The sequence below is a fragment of the Haliotis asinina genome, chromosome 14 (assembly GCF_037392515.1).
Source record: "Haliotis asinina isolate JCU_RB_2024 chromosome 14, JCU_Hal_asi_v2, whole genome shotgun sequence".
In the NCBI taxonomy this organism is placed as follows: Eukaryota; Metazoa; Mollusca; class Gastropoda; order Lepetellida; family Haliotidae; genus Haliotis; species Haliotis asinina.
The window spans coordinates 26,645,221-26,668,146 of NC_090293.1; the positions used below are offsets into that span (position 1 = coordinate 26,645,221).

Consider the following 22,926-nt stretch of genomic DNA (forward strand, 5'->3'; position numbering starts at 1 on the left):
CGGAAGGTGTTATGTTAAGAACACCAGAGGCTTCCATGCTGGTGAGTTTATGCCCTGCGTTTCAAGACTTGGTCATAGCAACGTGAAGGTATTTTGTGTATATTTTCTATATCACACAGAAGAGTTTATGATATTGGTTATATTCTAAGATATATGTATTTCCATGGATATAGCTATATACGTGGAATCGACCATTTCAAAGGTAGGTAGCGCCGCTTGTCCAAAATGATCGCCCGATCAAAACACTCCATCCTATATTTCGTGTGAAGCCCTCGTCTATAACCGGCTTGCCAATCCTATAGACTAACAACCGGTCTCTGAAATAAGCATATTTTAAAGAAAGGAAGTTCATAGTTAAAAAAATAAAACAAAATGAAAAGGGGCCCTTAGACTTTCCTCATTTTTACAGACACAGAAGCTGTGGAAATCTAAACTTGGCACATTTTCAAGACTTGCGTGCGCTTTCTTGCATATAATTACCTCAGGGTCTGTATGACAGGCTAGCCAGTCCTAGTAAAACTCCTAGGTTAGGGAACCACTGAAGACCTGTTGTGAATCATCCCATAAGTGTAGGTGGTGGCTAACGGGATCGGGTTGTCAGGCTAACTGGTTTGGCAGATATGTCATCGAATCCCACTTACGGAGGTCGATGCTCACAACGTCAATCACTTAATCGCCTGGTATAACGCAATTATTTTTATTGGTGATTGTGGAGTGAAACAACGGCGTTTGGTAAAAACGTCCTCGGTCAAAAAGGCCACCGGAAAAAAAGTCTTCTTTTCATTTTCTAACTGGAAATGTAAGGGAGAACAATGCTTTTCAGTTTTTAGATTTTAAATACACACATACAAATGATGTAACACCAATCTTAGAGGAGCGGGCCGTGGCTTCAAATCCCGGTTCACTCTGAACAGTAGGCTGCTGGCAGTATGTTATGTAATTAGTGACGAGAAACTGACCTGGAGCAAGTTTTGCCTCGCTTAGTATTGCCCCAAGGTTTAAAGAAAGGTAATTGACACGGCAAAATGGGTTGACTGTTCTTTTACACAGTCATGTGAACATTTAATTATAATATTTTTTTAGATGCAGTCTTTATGTTTTAAAGCAGTATTCATTCCAGAACAGTGTGGGCGATGAGATAGTTCAGTGGTTCAAGTGTTCACCAATCACACTGAAGCCCGAGGTTCGATTACCTTCATGGTTAATAATTTAGAAGCCTATAAATTTTGTGGCACTCCCCTCTGAGCTGGAACATTACTGAGGCAGTGTGGAACCATACTCACGAACTCGAGTAGTTTATTCATCATGTGATCTTTGATTGACTGTAGTCTTGAAATTTAAAAGTTTAGGAGCCTTTACGCGAACATACGTCTTTTTAAGTGTCGTTCTGTCGAATGCATTGCCAATTAATTTATAGCGGTTGAATACTGCATCTCCCGGATGTAAGAGTTACGTCCCTTGAATGGCGCCAAAGCAGTTTTGAAAGGCTACCTGTATTTACGAAAACATAAACGTTTATCAACGATCCAAAGGAAGAATTGACGGTCTTATTGACACAAGAGTGTAGGTTTTGTCGTTATCTGTGATAAAGTAGTAAATGTCATTATTCTATCAAGACTGTCAGCAGATATTCTGAAACCCAAAACTGACATTTCAGAGGTGGGTCCGGTATGTGTTTATGGAAGTCAGCGTTTTTTCAAAGAGAGCAACGAACACTACTAGAAATAGAAGTGCCGTTTCACGATAAATCGTGTCGATCTATACGGTTTATAGCGTAGATACCGTTCTCCCGATGTCATGTCATTGCTTCGATTAGAAATAACAGTGTCAATGACAATCGCAATCGCACCCTAATATATGGGCAAATGTTCGTAAGGTTTCCCATGATGGCACACTTTCTTGTGTGTCAATCTCAGTTGATTAACATTACAAATGTCCACATTTTAATCTTTCAAAACAGTAAACACAGTTCCATGTTCCATGATAAACTAAGGGTCAGGCAGTTCTAGTGATAATTGACTCAACTGATTACATATAGTTTGACATAATGTCGTTTAGTTAAGACAATCAGAAATAAACTTGGTAATAAATTCGGAAATGAAACGTTTTATTGGTGTTACACTTGATCATCAAAATTGGTATGTGTTGTGTCTAAAACAGACGAAAACTTTCTTCCAATTTCTGTGTTTCTGCTGTAATGCCAAATGACATCTATCAACTCTATACATATGGAGGTCTAGACATATATATCCAGTACCACTTTAATCAACATAAATATCCAGACTTACTTCTTACCTATATCAGTATGTGTATTTAAGAAATTAGCACACTCTGTATGTTCTCCTTTCTATTGTATCTAATCATTGGTGAGCTGGTAAACATTTCTTCAATTCAATTTCAATATTGTCTTTTAAATAAAATCATTTTTCTCTTGGTGCCTGTATAATCTCTGCCCTGAGAGTATTTCATAGGTTAACATGTCTATTTTCGTATGGTTTCTTTTCAGACTCATGTAAGGCAAGGTGTCACAATGGTTTTGCAACAATTATCAGGTAAGTATCTACAAAGAGTTCACACAATAATGCTAATGTAATGTAAATGATTGAAAGTTGAGTAAGGTAATGTTCAGCCACAGGCAAACTGTAGCACAAATAGGGTTGCGCAGCATGGAGAATATGACATGTCTTCTTATATGTGAGCGAAGCGAGCAAAGGTTGGCAATGTACTTTCCCCGCTTCCAATTGAAAAATATATTTCATGTCAAAAGAAAATATCCAAGGTACGCGTCCATTTCCTCACTTGGCTGTGCTCTCACATTTCTTACCCCACGTTTTGTAACTACTCATGTGAAATATGTTTTATTCAACACTTTAAGCACCTCTCGTGGTATTCAGATCGTTCTTCACCTTCATTATCCCTGCCAGCTTCCAGCTGAACGGAGTGGTGGAACAAGAATAAGCAGAAATTTTTAAAAAGTACCATATTGCCTAATTTTATAGTGAACCTGTTGGAGTTTATTTGTCTTGTCTGTCTTCGCTATTGTTAGAATTTTCGTAAATTTATTCTACATAAAAACACTTCTGGCGTAATGGGTGACTGATGCAGGGAGGTAACTGTATGTATTCCATATGGAATAATACGCTCCTGTTCCTTCACTCCGTTGGACTGGAAGCTGGAAGGGCGAATGGAGGCGAAGAACGATGTTGAATAAAACATATTTCATGTGAGTAATTGGTCAACATGAGGTTGGAAATGTGAGAGCACAACCCAGTGAAGAAATGGGTGTATACTTTTGATGGTGGCAATGTTTTATTTTGACATGAAAAATATTTTTCAAACCGAAGCGAGGAAAGTATGTTGCCAACCTTTGCTCGCTTCGCTCACATGTAAGAAGACTGGTTATTTTCTTTATGCTGTGCAACCCATTTGTGCTACAGTTTACCTGTGGTTCAGCATATACACTATCAATTTTCACATTTTCGATATCTCCTCTGAAACTACACGGCCAATGGAGCTTAAAGTTTGCATGAAGTTGTAGTGTTTCTAAAACTGCTTGCAGAATTCCAGTCTGACATAGCTGTCATGGCTAGAGCCTTGAAGCTGCAATTGTATAAGCTGATTATGGTTTGGAAGGATAACAATATATGGAAGAACAACTTCTTTATTGCAGTGAGAACAACATTTTGATGTAGGTTCTCCAAAATGTCGCTCTCACTGCAATAAAGAAGTCGTTCTCCATTTATTGTAATCCTTCAATACTGCCTCAACTTTTAAATGCCTGAAAAGAAGTGGTTTATTAACTTCATTTCTATACCATGTTCTCTACAAAAGCACACTTTATTGTTAACCACACCTGTAGTTATCCTCAAAAAGGGAATGACTTGGAAGGGAGAAAGTGACTGTTTAATCATATCTAGAGACAATAACATGATAAAGCTACAATGTTTGTTATCTTGCTTAGGACTCCTTTCACATAGACCTCAGGTGATCACAAGTCACTAAAGTAACCTTAGTGTTAGGTTAAAGAATGGGAGTTAAGGTTAACTTTGATAAAGGTTGCATCGTGAAAGGAGCCGCAGGTCTTCATCAAGGGAACAGCCCCAGGACTAGTCATCTGGGAGTTAATGAAATGTGTCTATCCAGAATATGACAGAGCTCCAGATAAGGTGCATGTTTGCGTATTTTACTCAATAAAAATCATATTAATTCAATTACAAATCTCTGAGTACGAAAAATGCAGATGCCTATATAAATTATGCATATACTGTTATAGCCGTAGTGTTTCATGTTATTCTGTTGCATTTCTCAAATTTTAATCGCAGATGTAACCAATTCATTTGCAACTTGGTGCCATACATTGATGTCTCCTGTAATAGGACTGCAACCATTTGGTTTGATCGATCGAAAATCAAATCTGACACCCAGTTTGGATTTTTGATAAGCATGATCGCTTTAATATTTGAATAACTATATTAATTATTTTTACACAGCCAGAACATTATTTTGACTCAACTCAAACAGTCGAGCGCTGAAATAAAGTGAAACATTACTGGTTGACTCTGGGCTTATTGTCCAAGGAGAAATGTTGTCAGTAGACATCGCCAAATTGATGATGTATTTCATGCTGAAAAAGCCAACTCTGAGTGTTGAATGAAATGTGATGTTTTTACTGTGCAGGGTTCCCCTGTATATGATGCAGTGTAAGGTGAAAATACACATTAAAAAACAAATACTACGTTGCTTCTGATCCTAAAAATTGCTAATCAAAACCACACAATTCAATGATATAGGTAATAAATGTAACTAAATTGATTTCTGATTTCACACAGGTTCCAAAGATCACTTGATAATTCTTTAGAATTCAGACTTAGAGGCATACACATGAAAAAAAACCCCAAGAAATGATTACTTGTCTTATGTTAGCATTTGAGACAGGGAATCATACAAATCAGAAATTTGCATATCAGGGGGAGCATAATAGACGAAAGCTTTTTCCCAGAAAATGTATAATTTTGACAGAAACCAACAATTCATTCTGTATTGAAAAGAGCCCCAGTGAGATGGGAGATTCAGATTCAGGAACCAGAGGAAGTTGGTGCTTGCTTTATCTAGGGCTTTATCAGTGCAGCAAGGAAAACACTGAAGGGAAAATAGTGTGGTTCAGAGACTGAAAGAGGCAAGGGGCATGACAGAATCATCAGGACTTTGAATTAATTATTTGGTGTCCCCTGATTGGAGAGTCTAGTTACAGTTCTGACTGACTCCTAGTCTAGGGTGTTTTTTTTTAAGTTTTGTATTTCTTCTTCTGTTGGGCAAGCTGATTTGTATATGACACAGTATAGGTGTCCAGTACTTTTTTCAATGTTAATTATGTTGCTTATTTAAAAAATCAACAAGAAATTTGGTGGGTATTGTGGAAAAATTATCAATGCAAGTGATTTTACCACTGTGCTGGAGTCCAATAGGAAGTTTAAAGTTATTTCCACCCCAGCAGTATAGACTATCAAGTATTTTCATACCTTGCTGCAGAGAAGTGAGATGGAATCTTGATCTGTTTGCAGTTCAATCTTTAGCACGGTATGGAAGTCAGTGATGTTGGTGTGGAGGCAATCCAAGAAGAGGTAGTTGTTGCTGATGACGACCTGGATGATGACACCAATGTTGTATTGCCTGGACTACAGGTATGACATCAGTCATGATCTATATTTGATTCAAGTTGCAGTAGGGAAGTATTCTGTTCTGTTGATTCCGGATTTGAAACTAACTATAAGTTAAACAAGAATCAGACTCCTATAACAACCTACAAACAGTAAAGAATGACTCACTGGTCAAATGTTTTACCACTCCTACCAAACTCTAGCCTGTCTTCAAATAAAAATGGAACACCTTTTCAAGACTTAAAACTGGTTTCTTTTATGTCAAGCTATCATTTAATATGCACACACACAGCTTGGACTTATAAATCTCTCCCAGTGGAATCATCTAGTTCCAGCATTACTGAACAGGTTATCATCATTTTCATCAAGATCTGAAAAGCCAGAGCAGGGTGGTAGTTTGAATCTGCATCCTTACCAATTGTGTCATTGGTTTGCTAAAACTGACCCAACATGGGGATATACTAGAATGCTTTATAATCCGTCCTCCACAAAATTCACCAGTCTTGGACGTATGGAGGGGCTATCTTTCCTACACTGGATATAGTTAACAATTTTATTCCATGATTGACCATGTGTACAAAGGTTGTACAGTGGCTGTTGAACGTTGAAAGTCAGTACAAAGTCAAAGGCAGAATGATATGAAACAGTAATTATATCAATAATACTAAGAAGGTATTGCCACCACCACCATCACCCCCACACCCTCCACCACCACCCTTTTGATATTTGCAGATTTTTAACACTTATATTTTTCTTGGTTCCCATGGAAATCATTCAGACTTCAAAAGGGAGGAATGGGCTTTGTTTCCTGTGAACAACTCAAAGACCATTTGATATCTTTCACCAGAACTTGGCATATATGTGAGGCAGAGCTTGAAGTGGTGCCTTTTGCTGTTTACAGATATTTGGCATACATGTATACATTTTTCATCATTATCATGGAAATGATTTGAACTTAGTCTTAAACATCAAGTAACTGTCAGATGATTTGTAATTTCAAATATATGGGGATACGTTATCTTCTGATGATTCTTGGTGTAGTTTTGGAATTTGGTAGCGTTGAAATTCTGAATGAAATAGTTTGGGCGTTTCCACGACAACAAGTTTGACTTTGAAATTTGTGGTAGTGCTCTTTTCCAGTGCAGAACTGTAAAACCATTCAATGTTATTTCACCAAACTTGGCACATATATAGGTCTGGTAGAGCAATAGTGCCTTTTGGTAGATTTGAAATTCTGAATTAAATATTTTTGGCATTTCCATGGGATCAATTTTGACTGACTGAAATTGGTGGTAGTGCTTTTTTCTAGAGCAGGACCTTTGAACCATTCACTATTTTTTCACCGAATTTCATACATACACATATCTAGAGGTAGTTGTGGAATTCTGATTGAAATATATTTGTGTGTTTCCATGGCAACAAGGTTGGCTTCAACTGAAGATCGTGGCATTGCTCCTTTATGGAGCAGAACTTACAAACCCTTCAATACTCTCCTACTTTGCTATATACACACCAAAACATTTGACATAATCATAACTTGCAGACATATTCATGAAGAGTGTTTTGCCATTGCAGTGGATGTTAATCACTTAATGACATGTCTTCTTGTTTTAAATTATTATCAGTACTCTGTTTTACTTTGTCACTGTCGTTTTGTAGCCATGGATACATTGAGATAACTACATGAGAAAAAGTACTTCCATGTTTCTGCCATTTTGTTAGTGAATTGTAGTTTGGATTTACTGAACTAAATGATAAAGATACTGACAAGGTATTGTGTTTCTCCTGTCATACTGGAACACACACAAAAATCATGTAATACATACTGATTGATACTAATATTACAGTAATACATGTATAATGTTTATACTTTGGAACTGTTATGTATTACACGCCCGTGGAAGACAGTGCAGCATAATATTTGTACGGCAATATTTTACTAGTGTAATACCGCTAGACGCATGCCGTCATCATGGTTCACAGTAATGACATCACAATGCTAATGCCGCTGTAGCAATGGTACTAGACCTTGCATGACTCGTGGAAAGCAGAGAGTCATCACATTGTAGGCAATTTCGCCGCCGTTTCTATCAAAATATGATGGAGAGTATTAAACAGAATACTAGACTCGCTTCCTTGAAATACAAGTTTTATCAAACTCGCTTTCGCTTTACTACCTAAATATTTTCAATACTTGTTCTTTCCAGCAGGTGGCAGTGTCACCAGATGTTGTTGATATCAGTGATTCAGCAAGTGGGGACTCTGGCGATGACATCTTTGTAGTATATTCTGATGAAGAAGACATTATACAAGACTCAGAATCAGAGGTAAAAGATCTTGTGTTTAACAGTAATATATTTGTAATGAAGTGGAAAAATCGATACAAACTGAATCTCTGTGAATTTAGTGGGTTAGACAGCAGGCTTTGTGTGTTTGCCATTAGGTGCTGGGTTCTGACAAGGTGGGTTCAAATCCCAGGTGACACTCAACATGATAAAAGTACTCTCTCGTAACATGATTCATGGACATAAGGGAAGAGTGGTGGAAATCATACTTTTAATTAACGATTTTGTTTTGAATACTCACTGACTTTTTTATTCATTGATTTAGCAAATGAAAATGCTGAAATCCCCCTAGGGGATGAAAGATTTGTTACTGAAACCATTTTCAATCATCACCCATTCATGCACACAAAATATGACATCACCTTGTTTTATGAATAGGTTGTTAGTTGATATATGTCACTATGTACAACAACCCATTGCAGTATTGACACTTGGAAAGCAGAGGATCAGATAAGACAAGGTGCTAACAGTATTGTTAGCAAATCACAATGACCATGCTGTTTTCGCAGTTGTTTTAAAAATGAAATGTGTGCTTGTTACTGTTTATGCACCAAATCCTGGATAACAGAAATCCAGATATTCAGTTATCCAGACAACTTATGCAAGAAGGAATGTGTTAGGGTATCTTGTTTAAGTGGGGAGTACAAGATTGACAAACCTTGTGTATAACTACTTCTTTATTACGATAGTGTGACGTTTCGGTACAGATTCTTGCACCGTTGTCAAGCAGGAAAGTAACATACAGTGGTGGCAAAGTATATATAATGAGGCTAGCAAAGACAACAAGGTAATTAACACAGTAGGGTGGGGACTGAGGTGATGAAGCCAGTGGGTAGACAGTGGGGGAGGTGAGTTTGGTGAAGTCCTTTTGGTTGTTAGCCAGGATTTACAAAATAAACTGTGATTGTGGACAGAGATGTATGGGCCAAACATCCCGACCGATCAACACCTGTGTGAAAGAACACCAGATATCAGTCACAAAGTCCGACAGCATATTAACCATTGCTGATCACATCCAGTAATCACCTCATTAACTGGACTGACATCACCATCCTGGCCAACAACCAAAAGGACTTCACTAAACACAAACTCACCAAAGCCATCCATGTCAAACATCAAAAGTCTTGTTAAACTACCCCGTACATTTGTACATCGCTGACTTCTACTCTGGGGTCTCATGGTACCTACATTTGGTGGGGAGGAGGGTGCTAAATCCTATGTACGAATGTACTGACATACTCCTGCCTTCCCTTTTATCCTCATTACAACTGTTTTCATGTACTCCAAAAGAGTAATGAAGTTGACGTGGAAAATTCCGCCCCACCATCACCACAACAGCCAACAACAATGGATCCTTCATTGCCTCAACTTGAGGCATCACCTCAGGAGACAACAGCAATGGATCCATCATTACCAGTCCAAGCATCGCCACAGCAACCAACAGGAAGTGATCCAGCACTACCTCAGCTGCCCTTGGAGTCACCAACACCAACACCTGGAACTGCCAGGGAAGCAGGGACACCACATCCACCTGCTGATGGAGGGGAGATAACTCTGACTGATCCTCCAGTACCGCCATCAGATGACCCGAGAACTATTGTTCCAGCAAGTTCTGCAAGGACACAGTCATTACTAAATGCATCATTGGCAGAATTCCGATCACCTAAGCGTCAAAAAAGGAGCTCTCCAGAAAAATTAGCACCAGCGAATGTGGAATCAGATGAGGATAGTGATGTGAGTAGATAATGTTTGACAGTTAGAAATGTTAAACAGACTCCCGTTTGTTCTAACACAAACAAAAGTCACAACTGAGTCATGCCGTGTGGTTCAGATTAAACACTAGAAAATCCGTCAAAAATTCAAGACAATTCTGATGAATTCATACAACTGCTATGACAGTGCTCGTTTAGTACTTGCTGCTCATGCTGTCAACCACAGTTTGTCTGGTCCAAATTAAACTCTAGAAAATCCATGAAATTTTAAAGACAGGTTTCTTGATCATGTAATACTTCATACTGTGATGTCAACTCTCAGTACTGGATCATTTGGGTAGCTTAGTGGTTAAGGCGTTAAGGCACCAAAGAAGGGTTGATTCCTCACATGGGTACAATGTTTGAAGCCCATTTCTGGTGTCCCTAGTTGTGATATTGCCAGAATAGTGTTAAAAGCAGCATAAAACTAAACTTTGACTCACCATTCAGTACACTTCTTACTTTTTCATCAGGTAAATACACAAGTTGGCATCCATAAATTTCTGTCTTTAGCAAATTTGGTTGATGGATATTTATTATCTTGGTGCAAGCAGCACTCTGATACAGCAATGCATTAGAAGTTATTGGAATGTAACAAACAATCACCACTCTTTCCTTCAGTGCTGTCCAATATGCTTTGAGCCCTGGACAACATCAGGGAGCCACAGACTGGCGTCTCTCCGATGTGGCCATCTCTTTGGACAAAGGTTTGTAGTTCAAGTCTTATCGAGTCGTGATATTGCTGAAATATTGCTAAAAGCGGCAAAATCCCCTCACTCACTTAGTGCACTATTTTTGTGTGACGCATTACATTTGTTTTACTAACAGAAACCTGAGATGAACTGTGTATAGAGCTGAGTTGACAGTGCATGTAACTAAGCTTACTGTAAAACCAAACACTGCACAATTAGTGAAGATATGTCTTCAGGTTACATACAGATACATTGGACAATCACGTTACATTGTCATTAGTCAAAAAAATCCCTTGTGTTTCCACTGGTTCTTACTCTGCCAAACTTGTCAATATTTATATCAGGTAATCAACAAGTGTGTTCAGTGGAATTTCAATTTCACACCTGCAGCTTTAACACCAGCAAGTTGTGCCCTCACATCAAAACACACCCAAAAAATGGCAAAATTATGATCGTTTGTTAACAACTCTTTTCTTCAGGTGTCCAAAATTATGAGACAAATTATCAGAGTTGGTCTGTCAATTTCATGTGAAAGTGTAAAATTTGGTTGTGTTGCAGTTATTAGATTTTGTGTGAGAAATTCATTGGTCTCATATGAAATCAAACAAGATTGTTTGACTGTTTGTTGACAGCTGTATCGACAAGTGGCTGAAGGGTCAGGGTGGGAAATGTCCACACTGCAATGCCAAGGCAAAGAGACAGGACATCCGGGTCCTCTACACAAAGTCTATCAAGGTTACCGTGGTTACTGTTTATTTTCCATGATGGTAGAGACTGTACATAATGTTTGGTTAGAGGGTTTGATGATTATTTTTAGGTCACCCATTGTGTTCAGGGGAGGTGTCAATTTTGTACATATTTTTGATGTGGTGGGTCAGCAATTATGTACATGCTTTGTACATAAATTGGAGGGTTTCATACATATTGTATATGCTTATCCGTCAAAATCATCATCAATCATCACCAACACCCCCATCTCCAGCCATACATTATGAATGATCTGCTACCTCAGATATATTTGAAGTAACCCTTCTACAAATCATTCTATCACTAAGACTGTTGTAAGTGAATATAAGTTAAGATCATCATGGTGGATCCTTCTACAGAACAGGTCAAGTACTTGACGTCTTCATAGATTCACACTGATTATTCATTGTGTTACTTCAGGCAGTGGATACTACAGAGAGAGATCGGGCACTTGCTGAACTGGAAAAGGAAAAAGAACATCGACGGAAGGCTGAGCTAGAAGCCGCTCATTCCCGTCTTCAGTATCAGTTGTGTATAGAGGAGTGTAATCGCTTCAGACAAGAGCTGAATACAACTCGAACACAGCTCCAGCAGTTGAGGTAAGCAGGCTCCCATATTCAGTATCAGCACTGTATTGAGGAGCATAATCGCTTCAGACAAGAGCTGAATACAACTCGAACACAGCTCCAGCAGTTGAGGTAAGCACGCTCCCATATTCAGTATCAGCTCTGTATTGAGGAGCATAATCGCTTCAGACAAGAGCTGAATACAACTCAAATACACAGCTCCAGCAGTTGAGGTAAGCACCCTCCTGACTTCTGTGACTGTAATCGCTTTAAACACAAGCTGAAGTTCGCTCATCTCTAGCAACTTGAGTATGAAACATGATGAAATGTATGTAGCAATGGCTGATTTTTTTTAATTGTTCTGGGATAGCCAGGTGACACATTATTATAGGAATGATTAGTTACCAGATGTAGAAAATTGTGTGCCACTAGTATCTATCAGTTTGAGCCAGTGCTCATGACATCCACCACTGGTTTGATGGATGCATTCTGTTGGCTAAGAACATTTCACTGAAAACACAGTTCACCAGACTTAATTAATACCATTAAAATATAAAATCAGTCATTTGTTAGTCACTGCATAGTTTTGAACTATTGTAAGCTATATATTGCTGAAAAGTATCTTAGACATCTGCTTTTTGTAACCATTGTAGATAAAGTATAAAATATGGTGTAAATCATTTTCTTGAATCAAGGTCTCAAATGAACAGTGGTCAGCATCTCTCACAGAGCCTGACTCCAGATGGCGCTTCACAGTTGACTGCCAACATGTCAGGGAAGAGGTTCGTCATGGACAGAACAGTGAAGATATGGGAGGTATGGCAAACATGTTGGTGTCCTGCACTGGTTGTAAGTGACTACTGAATGAACAGGTGATTAGGCTCGGTGTGGCCCTGTCAACAAAGGCATATCACTTCAGCCCACATCAAGATGAAATAATGTGTTCTAACAGGATCTATGCTATTCAGGAATGTGTTAAACTCACTTACTCATTCATTCTGGACACTGGAGTAACCTCATGGTTAAGATGTTTGAAAAACGTAAGGGTATGACAGTGCTGTTTAATTATCCAAACTTCCCTTTTCAAATTGCATACATATATTAAAAGATGTTCATTTTATACTATGTTTCCTCTATTCCAGGCTGGCCAGTGTCGAGTGTTGGCATACAGCTCATCTTTGGGTGCTCTCATTGTGTCACAGCCCTCCTCAAGCTCTCTCTTTCCTGGGTTTGGAATAAAAAAGGTGAGCTGTTGTATCAAGTAATGTGTTCTTTTATCGAACTGGTACATGGTTTCAAACTAATGGGAATCTGTGAAGATTTGAGTTAGATTTGGTATCATCACGATTATGCAGGGAAAGATTGGTGTGTTAATTGATTGGTGTGTTAACTGATGGTGTTTTAACTGATTGAAAAAACTGAAACACTGGACATCCCTATAAGAGAGGGTCTACCTTGCAATATTGAACGAGTAAATATTTTAGCATGTTAAATTTGGTAACATATGTGTTGTATTGACCTAATCAATATCAAGAAATAGGCTCATAGGTAAGACTCCATAGCCAAAATAATGTAAAGAGTTTTTATGAGACACTTCTATCTGTACTCAACTTTGGCCACATTTCAAGATGGTGTATGTTTTCTTTTGACTTGAGTTATCTCCCTTCCACCTACAGACAGGATATCTCTGCACCTTCAACTGTCAAGTCATGTAATCCTTGTATGTTTTAATCTCTGTTGCTCTTTCTGCAGTTGAGTGCGATGGACTTCAAGACGTCCCAATACATGACCATCCACAGTAAGGCAATCCGGGACATCTGCTTCCATCCCACATTCGACAACGGGATTCTGCTGAGCTGCGGTCTGGACAAGACTGCCAAGATGACCAGCGTCATGAGCAACAACGTTGTACAAACGTATGTAATTCAAGAGCTGGATATGGTGGTAAATAGTGAGGACGGTATTGTGACAGTCTGATGATACTTCCAGACATTATTTTTGAAGATCAGGAATCCATCCACAAAATGTTCTCAACACTAGATCTTTGAGGCTTTCATAGAGTTTTGAGTTACTATATGTCGTAACATTAAGAGCACTTTGTTGATTTGCACATAGGATCAGAACTGATCTTCTACAACAATGTGTGTCTTAATAGGTGAGATTGGGAGCTCTGTCTGAATTGCTTGAAGATAACATTGGTTCCAAGAGCAGTGCTAATGATATCAATCACTGGAATGTCAGATCTAGACTTACTTCCATATGATCTCACACCCAGACATGTCACACTCAATCCACCCGACAACTACATCTGTGCCCACAGCTACCAGACCCCTGTACCAGTGTGGAGCTGCGTGTGGAACATTGATGACCCCAACTACTTCTACACAGGCCTGATGAACGGCTCTGTGCTGGAGTATGACGTCCGCAACACACAAACCCACGTGCAGCAGCTGAACACTGGGGGCAGCAAGTCACCAGTCGTAGCCATGCAGTACATTCCTCGGGACCACACGGCAATATTCAGGTAAAATCTGTTTAAACTGGACACCTGACCAACAGGCCATTTGGGTATTACATAGCAACGCAGGTGATGGCTGTCATTCAGTGGCTGTCATGTTATTGGTGTTCATGCTATTAACCACTAGCTATGATAGTTGAGTTTGTTTTTTTTATAAAGATGATAATGTATGTATGCGTTTTTTTACAGTTACAGTAAGTGTCACTCTGGACTAGATGTGGCTCTGTCCTTATATGATTATGATGATTCAGGCTTATGAAAATAAGTCTGTCCAGTATGAATGTTTTTCAGAATTAAAGGTTTCCATGGTGTTTGATACATCAGAATATTATTTAATACTGATGTTTTTTTAAATGTTTCTGCTGATGAAGAACTTAGTAATATCCTCAAGAAAGCAGTCTCCGAAAGAAATGGGAAGATTTGGAACTTAATGATTGATCATCGCAACTTAACTCGTACTCTGTACACATCTTTTCCCTTCTCACAGTATAAGTTTGAGATATTATTACATTATGTACCTTAGATATTCTTATGACTGGTGTTAGAAGTGGGTTTCAGGAACCTATGCTTGTAAGAGGCAAACCAAACATAAAACAATAAATACACATACCATTTAGTGTCTTATGGTAGTCAAGGTTTTTGCGATCTGAAGAACAGTGCACCAGATAGTTACACTAATACATAATAGATGCTATGTAAGTCTATGAGTTCATGTAGATTACTAAACAGCAGATGTGTCTGAATAATGAACTTCATCAAAGCTCTTTTAGCCATTTAGCCATCCATAGTTTAGAGAATCTAGGACTGAAAAAAACATAGCTCCAGGTGTGTGCTGGTTTGTTGTTTAACTGTAGAACTTGATTGTTTCCAGACCAGGAGGTCTGGTTGTGGGTCAGCTGGACAGAACAAGTTTCTTTGAGAACAAGGGAACAGAACAGCCCAGGTTAAACTTCCTGCCTCTGGAAGGTAGGTGCAGTTTACTGTTTACAGTTTACAGGTAGGTGGAAACATGTCATCACTCAGAACAGCTGCATCATTGCAGATAACGTGTGGTTACCCATGAAGATCCACCTTAGAGTTGATCTTCAGTTACCCATGCTTATCGTAAGAAATGACTAAGGGGATCAATACTCATGGTGCTGATCACTAGACTGTCTGATCAGACTCAATAATTTTTCAAACTGTTGCCATACAGCTGGAATATTGTGTTGTCCAGCATATGTCTAAACTCAAAACACTCGCTCAGATGTTGTGTGGAGTAATGATTACTCACTCATCACAGGTTTTTAATGCTTATTGGTGAGTTGAAGTTATGTTAGTGTTCCATTGGTTAATATTAGAGCATCTATTGATTTGTACTGAAGATTTTATAGTTACAGTCATAAATGTCATGATAACAAGAGTTGCCTCCCTTTTGACTGTAGGCCTTCAAGTTAAGATTGTAAGAGTTGTTTCCCCTTGAGGCCATCAACGTGGAAGGCTACCAGCACATACATCATGTTATTGTGTGAATTTTAGAAACATCAATTCATGTGAACATGATGAATGAACAGAACCACAAAAAATCAAAAGTGCTCATATTTTTGTTCATTCTTCGTGTTTTTAAATGATGTATTGCAATGGCCAGAGACACATGGGAGGAAAAAAAACCAGGTTGCCTTTAGTAAGATTTTCTTCTTGACATTTCATGGGTTCTTCCAGTTTCTTTATTGAAATGTCATTGGGTAATACTTATAACTCTCGACTCTCTGTCCCTTGCAAACTAGAGACTTTGGACTAACATCTTTTGCTCTGGACAATGATCTCACATTCCCTATAGTTCATTAGAACCGTATTCTCTGAAGGTGATTTATCTAATATATAGTGTGCATTTGGCAGACAAATTTGTACCCATTGTGCCCATTTAGGGGAATAAAACTCGAGTCTTCATGAGTGAATGCTTTAGCTACTAGGCTACCCCACTGCCCCATGAGCGATGTGGTACTCTTTAGGTCAACATGTTAGTCATGGGAGACCAGCCCTTTGCAGCAACAGTTCCATTATGAACTTTTTACTGTTATACTATCATATGATTTTTTCTTTCCAGGTAGTTTAACAAGCTTAAGTTTTGATAACCACACCCGTCATTTGCTTGCCAGTTTCCGGCCTACAGCTAAACACGCCACGGTCAGGCATCAGGTACGTAGTGACACAGTGTATTTACTTGATGCATGTACTTGTTAAGTTTGAGCAGTGTGTAAGTTTAGTTTTCCGCTGCTTTTTGCAATATTCCAACAATATCATGGCGAGAGACACCAGAAATGGGCTTCGTACATTGTGCCTATGTGGGGAATTGAACACTGGTCTCAAGCGTGATGAGCTAATGCTTGAACTATTAGACAATGTGGTACACTTGTGGTTGAGACATGTGCTTGTCAAGTTTGAAAAAGTAAATGTTTGGATTCCTCAAGAGATAGTGTGTGGGTGTGATATCTCTTGAAGATATTGCTACATTGATATTGCTTCACAGACCTTGCAGACCACTGTCATGTCATGGGTTACCGTGTAGGCTTAAAGTCTCTTAAAGTGTTCATTGACTTTCATGGACTAAGAATTTTAAAGTCCTGACACTTTGTGACTGATGATCTTTAGTTTTCCCGACAGGATACATTCAGAGGATCATGTCAGGATTGATAAGTCAAGCTAATAGTGCAAGTGTCAACTATTGGTCAGCAATCTAACCTGCAATAGCCAACCTGTGAAGAACTGGGGCTAACTGGCATTCAGCAACCCATGCATATCATGAGAGATTATAAATAGGATCATGTAGTCAGGCTCATTGAGTGGTGGTGGGGTAGCCTAGAGGTCAAAGTGGTTGCTTGACCCAGGTTCCCAGATTTCCCACATGGGTGGAGCACAGTGGTGTAGTGGTTAGTATGCTGGCCTCTCTCTCCCGGTGGAGACACCAAAATTTGTCACCTGGGTCTCATACTATGTTATGTCCCCAGGCTAGGCACATTGTCCACATTGCACTCGCTCCAACCAGCTGTTCATAATGGGTACCTGAGGAGCTGATGTATGGACCAGTATGGCTGTGCTTAGCATGTAGTAGCAGCATTGAAAGGATAATTTTGTCATAATGTAATGCCAGAGAGCAGCATCACGTTGAATTCTAGGTGCAAAAATTAGCATCACTATTATAATTATTTATGGGTAAAACAGTGTTCGCATTAATGCAGAAACATGCATTTTTCACGCAAAAAAAATAATAAAACCACGCAAAAAATATTTTCCGCCCGTTTTGGACTCACAGATTCTGATCTACATAATTTTAAAAAGTATGTTAAAACCGCAATATGTAGACAAATTGTACTGAAAATTTCAGGCGCAAAAGATGTGGACTACATATTTTATTTCTGCACTCATTCGTACAAAACCTAACGCAATCACTGTATAATAACTGAAACCCATGCATATTGAAGCCCTTCTGTGATATTGCTGGAATATAGCTAAAAGCGGCATAAAACTACACACACTCGCTCAGACTCACTGACGATCCTAATTGTGTTGATGATTGTGCTTTTGACGTCAATCATTGGATAGGTATTTTGTCTGGCTGTTGTTCTGTATCCTACAAATCAGGTAATATTATTTCTCCATCTCTCCCCCAGTTGTGTGAGATGTCATGCAGTAACCTCAGCACAGATCCTGCTGTCACAGACAACCTATGCTCGTGTGACGTTGTACACACCTTCCAGGGAGGCAGGACACAGTCTGTGTTGTCCAGGTCTGCTCTTGTTCCAAACCCAAGTGATCCCAACAAACTGCTGGTGTGTGCTGGAGATGAGACTTCAAATGCTGTGAGTTGATTATGATGAATACTATCAGGTTAAATACAAGTATCTGATTTGTGCTCATGTCTCAGCTCTGCTGGGTTGTGAGTTTCCATAGGCCTAGGCATGAGAATTAAAATTGCAAGAGTTGTCTCCCCTTTGACCAGAGTCCACTAAAATGGAGGGTTACCATGAGCACGTCAGTCACATTTTTGGGTGAATTTTAGTTGTAAAAAATCCGTCTGAGTAAATATGAAGAAAAAGAAGAAGAGAACCATGAGTATCCAAAGTAATGATATTAAAATGTAACAAGTGAAATGAGCATCTCATTTGTGCCATACATTTTGTAAAGTGACTAATTCATTATATTATGAGTAGTTTTGTTTTGAAATAGCAAGAGTTGTCTCCCCTTTGATCATGTAATGAAATAATGGTTTACATGACGCATCAGGCACATGATTGTGTGAATTTCAAAATTCAAAACTTTTGATTGTACATGAATTTATTAGAACCACATATAGAGAAAAGTGCTGCTATTTTATTTATTCTTTTTGTGTTCAAATCCTGCACTGCAAAGGTTGACTGTAAGAGTGTTCCGAATTGTCTAGCAATGAGATATCCTCAGATCATTTTAACTAACTTTGCTGAGAACTAACTTCTGAATGAATATTTTTGCCTGTGATTGAGGATGAAGGATGAAGGAGAGGGCAATGATATTGTTTCAGATACATATATGGGACTGCAGTAGTGGACAGCAGTGTCAGAGGATTTCAACAGGTGCATTTGTGGTGGACCTCACAACTTTTGCTGTCAACAGTCAACACTTCTTGGTGGCATTGACTGAAAAGATGCTTAAAGTTCACAAGTGGTGCTAGCTAAAAGCCTCTTTACAAGGAGAGACTCAGATTATTGCCAACTGCAATCTGTGGGCATTTTAAATTTGTCAAGCTGTTGATTTATGAATGATAGACACAACTGTACCTTTAATGGTTTCACGTTGTCAGCTGAAATGCTGTGCATTTGTACTATTAAGAGCTACTGTATGGCTACTGTATGTAGATGACCTGGGAAGGTCCAGGTTAGAATATTGGCCTTCAGTAACCCATGCTTGTAGTAAGAGGCAACTAATGGGATCGGGTGGTCAAGTTAACTGTCTTGCTTGACACATGCCATTGGTTCCCAATTGCTCAAATTGATGCTCATGCTGTTGATCACCGGATTGTAGGGTCCAGACTTTATTATTTACAAACCGCTGCCATATTGCTGGAATATTGCTGAAAGTGGTGTAAAAGTAAACTCACTCACTATGGGTAGATTCCTGAAAGCTTGCCTCAACATAAAACTCTTTTAACAAAAAAAAACAAAATCTCAACCAAAAACATGTTTTACAGAACATTTTCAAACTGCATGATCGTCATTTTAACACTATTTTACGATGTAGAAATTGTGTTATTTACACATTAGAGAAACCATAAAATTAGTAGGGACTTTTTACAAAAAGGAATGAATAAAAAGCTAACAAATTCATTGAATCAGACCCTGGGATGCAGTGCCTGAATGTATGTGATATTACCCTGTCAGTGTTGGTGTGAACCACTGGCATGCCTTGTCCAGAGACCGTTGATTAACTGTAACTGCCACACGAGTATACTCTTGGTAACAATTCTGGTCGAATTGTGGCTGTGTGTTATCTCATAGCTACATCAGTGGTATTTTAAAACAGGTTTCACATGATGGCAAACAGGCACAAGAAGCAATCATCTCCTGGCCGTAAGAAAGAACACCTAGAGACGTTTGTTTCTTGTGCCTATTTTGCAAACATGTGAAACTTGTAAAGTTCTGCTGCTGTAACTACGAGATAACTCATATAGTGGCAAACTCGACTACAACTGATACTACAAGTAAAAGTATACTCATGAGAGGCAGTCAAAATATTAAAGCATTCTCTCGGAACACCAAGACCTTGTTTCGGTTGCCCTCATGGTAACAATGAGTAGAGCCCATTTCTGGTGTCGTGATATTGCTTGAATATTGCTAAAAGCGGCTTAAAACTAAACTCCCTCACTCGTTCACAAACCATCAGAAATTACACTCTCACACCACCACAGTCACAATTGTGAATGAAGCATTCTAGGACAATAACACAAACGAACACTAACTGTTCTAACACTTCTAAAATCAGGTATGTATACTCTTTAAAAAAAAGTAGGGGATCTTCATTTTTTTTGTTTACGATTAAAAATAGGAGATTAATTGGAGTCAGTCAATGTTGATATGATGTCATTGAATGTTTTGAGAGTGCATCACCATTTGCACTTCCTTACAACCATAGTTATTTGGAATGTAGCCGCTTTTGAAAGATGGTCGGTGTATGGCATGCAATTTGCATGTATGTGATTTTCATTGTAAAACAAATGACTAGAAACAAACACTGATGATGCAAGGTGAGTGTCAAAATTAATGTTCTAAGTGATTTCTGGACCCTCATGAAAAAAACATTAAAATCAAGCATGGCACCCCATGCACATGTATGGAGCTCTTGCACTGTGCACGTGCATATCATGCATTGTGTTAAAGGGTGGTAATGGTGGGAGGGAAATGGTGGTGCGTTCATATGATGTCTGCCTTTGAGACTTTTGTTAATGTTTACACTTCCTATCCAATTTGAAAGTTCATTATCCCCCTACTTTTTTTTAAGAATATGTTTATTCAAAATCACAGATGGCAGTGGGGTAGCCTCAGTGTTGCATCTAGGATTTGCTGTTTTGAGCCAGTTGATTCACTACCTTCCAATTTCTGCACCAAACACCTATATTAGTGTGCACATACTATTAAGTGCACAATGTGCATATTAAGTGTACTATGGAGTACATAAACTATAGAAGTGTGGTTATGCTGATATTTATTATTTTGAGAGATATTTAAGTAAATACTTGTATTTTCTGCAAACTTAGATCTGTTAAATATCTTCACAGAGGTACTCCTAAATCTTTAATTAACATGCTTGAAAATTCTTTTCTCCTTGGTCTTCTACTTAGAAACAGCATTCCTGAAGTCAGACTTGTCAGTTGTGGTCCCCTGTAGTTTTATCAACATGAGTCTATGTAAGGTGACAGTGTTTTTCTTGATAGGGACAACATATCATTTTGGCAACTGAATTGCCCATTTACAATCTGCTGTGTGCAGTGGCACGATCAAGGCAGCCCTTGCTAGTATCAATGGGTTGGGAAACATAGCTGAGTGATTGATGTATGTGAGGTTCCTCAATGTCTTGGAGTCGAACCTCAGGGTACATCTGTTCTAGCACCACCTGTCTGACAAGTCCCCATTCCATCACATTATTATAATTTTTATTGCTATCAAATACCAGTTGTAGACCAAAAGTCACTGTGTTCTTTAATCTGATTTGAAAAACATGATCGAATTACATTCAGTTCCCGGAAATCGCAATATTATTTACTGGGTATTGACACTTACAAATATCACAGTCACGTTGCATCATCTGCATTGGTAACATCATTCAAATCATATTGTGATGTAAAGTTAGAATTACGTCACAAATAAGCAGTTCCAGATGCTACCAGAGGAATCAGCTGAAATGGCCAGCTGATGCCACTTCACTGCTTTACACATACTCGATGTCAGTGACTGGCTAATATGAAAATGCAGAACCAGCAAAGGGAGGTTTTAAAATTATCAGGACGAGCCATAGATGGATGCAGGATATAGTGGAGATTTATTGGAACATATACTCTGAAGATATCGAGGATGTGTCAGTGAGTGCAGACAGTAAAACCCAAGTTTGGCTTTTGGTTTACTATTTGTGTACAATGTCATTAAATGGCTGTAGGTTGCAGATTAATTACTGTTCTTCAAATTCTCATTGACTCCCAGAAATGTGAATGGTAATATTTGAATAGCCATTGGCTAAACATTATTTTACATTTTTTAACATGTAAAACACATTCACTAAAAACGTTAAGATTAGGTTTGGGCAAATATGCCTCATTATGAGGTATGGGTTATAATATGGCGGTTTGTCTTGGATATTTCCAGGCATTGTCATTCTACTCCATCAGCTTGTCTAACATTGAAAAATATGAATGATTTTCTTAACTCGCGTATCTTTCCAAGCATGTATGTTATTTGTATAAGTATGTTAGTTGATGCATCTGAATGCTGACACCTAGCATGCATGAAATTCATGCTTCTTGCCTTTTAGGATCAATATCTGGGCCCACATGCAAAAAGTGATGTTAGGTCTACAACAATCTTAAATCTGAGATTATTTTTCCGATGTTAGAATGTTTCAAGCATGCAGGCCATGGTAACTTGTTTTGGGTTTCTGAGTCTCTCACTAGTGTCCCGGAACAATCATACCTTCATGGGAATTGGAAATTTTAACTGCCTGGACTGTCCAAGATACAGGTCATAATGATCAGTTTGTGATGAAGGGTTTAATGGTTCATATTAAGAATGGACAGATATGGTCTAGGTGTGGGTAATATTTGTGAGATGTCAGTTGCCTGTGCAAAGTTGTGTCCTAGGTGGCATGAAAATATCTACAAATACCGGTTGAGGAAAAGGCTTTCAGAAGCTGACTGACTACTTTATTGTACATGCCCATTAATTATCGCTCATTGGGTGTGCTTGAGAACAGTCTGATCGGTGTTCAATGGTGGAGATCTGTTGGCTGAGACCATGGCTCTGATCCACAAGGTATCCAAGGTGCAGGAATTAGGAAAGGCAGGGCCCATGGGCCATTTTGCACATTAGAATGAAAAATGGCCAATTAAAATTCTGACGTTTACTATTGACACAAGGGCAATGGCCCATTC

General features: G+C 38.7%; 2 protein-coding genes across 2 annotated transcripts in view; one reads left to right on the forward strand and one right to left on the reverse strand.

The window, feature by feature from the left end:
- The window catches only part of LOC137261141 (protein YIPF3-like), a 291,821-nt gene that overhangs the window by 24,294 nt on the left and 244,601 nt on the right, over positions 1 to 22,926 (reverse strand). The gene's annotated exons all lie outside the window — the stretch shown is intronic.
- On the forward strand, positions 1,444 to 19,454 carry LOC137261787 (E3 ubiquitin-protein ligase rfwd3.S-like). The gene is made up of 16 exons (XM_067799571.1): positions 1,444 to 1,563; positions 2,507 to 2,552; positions 5,562 to 5,681; positions 7,865 to 7,984; positions 9,293 to 9,736; positions 10,375 to 10,460; positions 11,078 to 11,180; positions 11,613 to 11,791; positions 12,454 to 12,574; positions 12,901 to 13,002; positions 13,511 to 13,674; positions 14,079 to 14,282; positions 15,148 to 15,242; positions 16,363 to 16,454; positions 17,927 to 18,115; positions 18,814 to 19,454. Exons 3-16 carry the CDS (start codon positions 5,580 to 5,582, stop codon positions 18,961 to 18,963), a joined length of 2,151 nt encoding a protein of 716 aa, XP_067655672.1. The 5' UTR covers positions 1,444 to 1,563; positions 2,507 to 2,552; positions 5,562 to 5,579; the 3' UTR covers positions 18,964 to 19,454.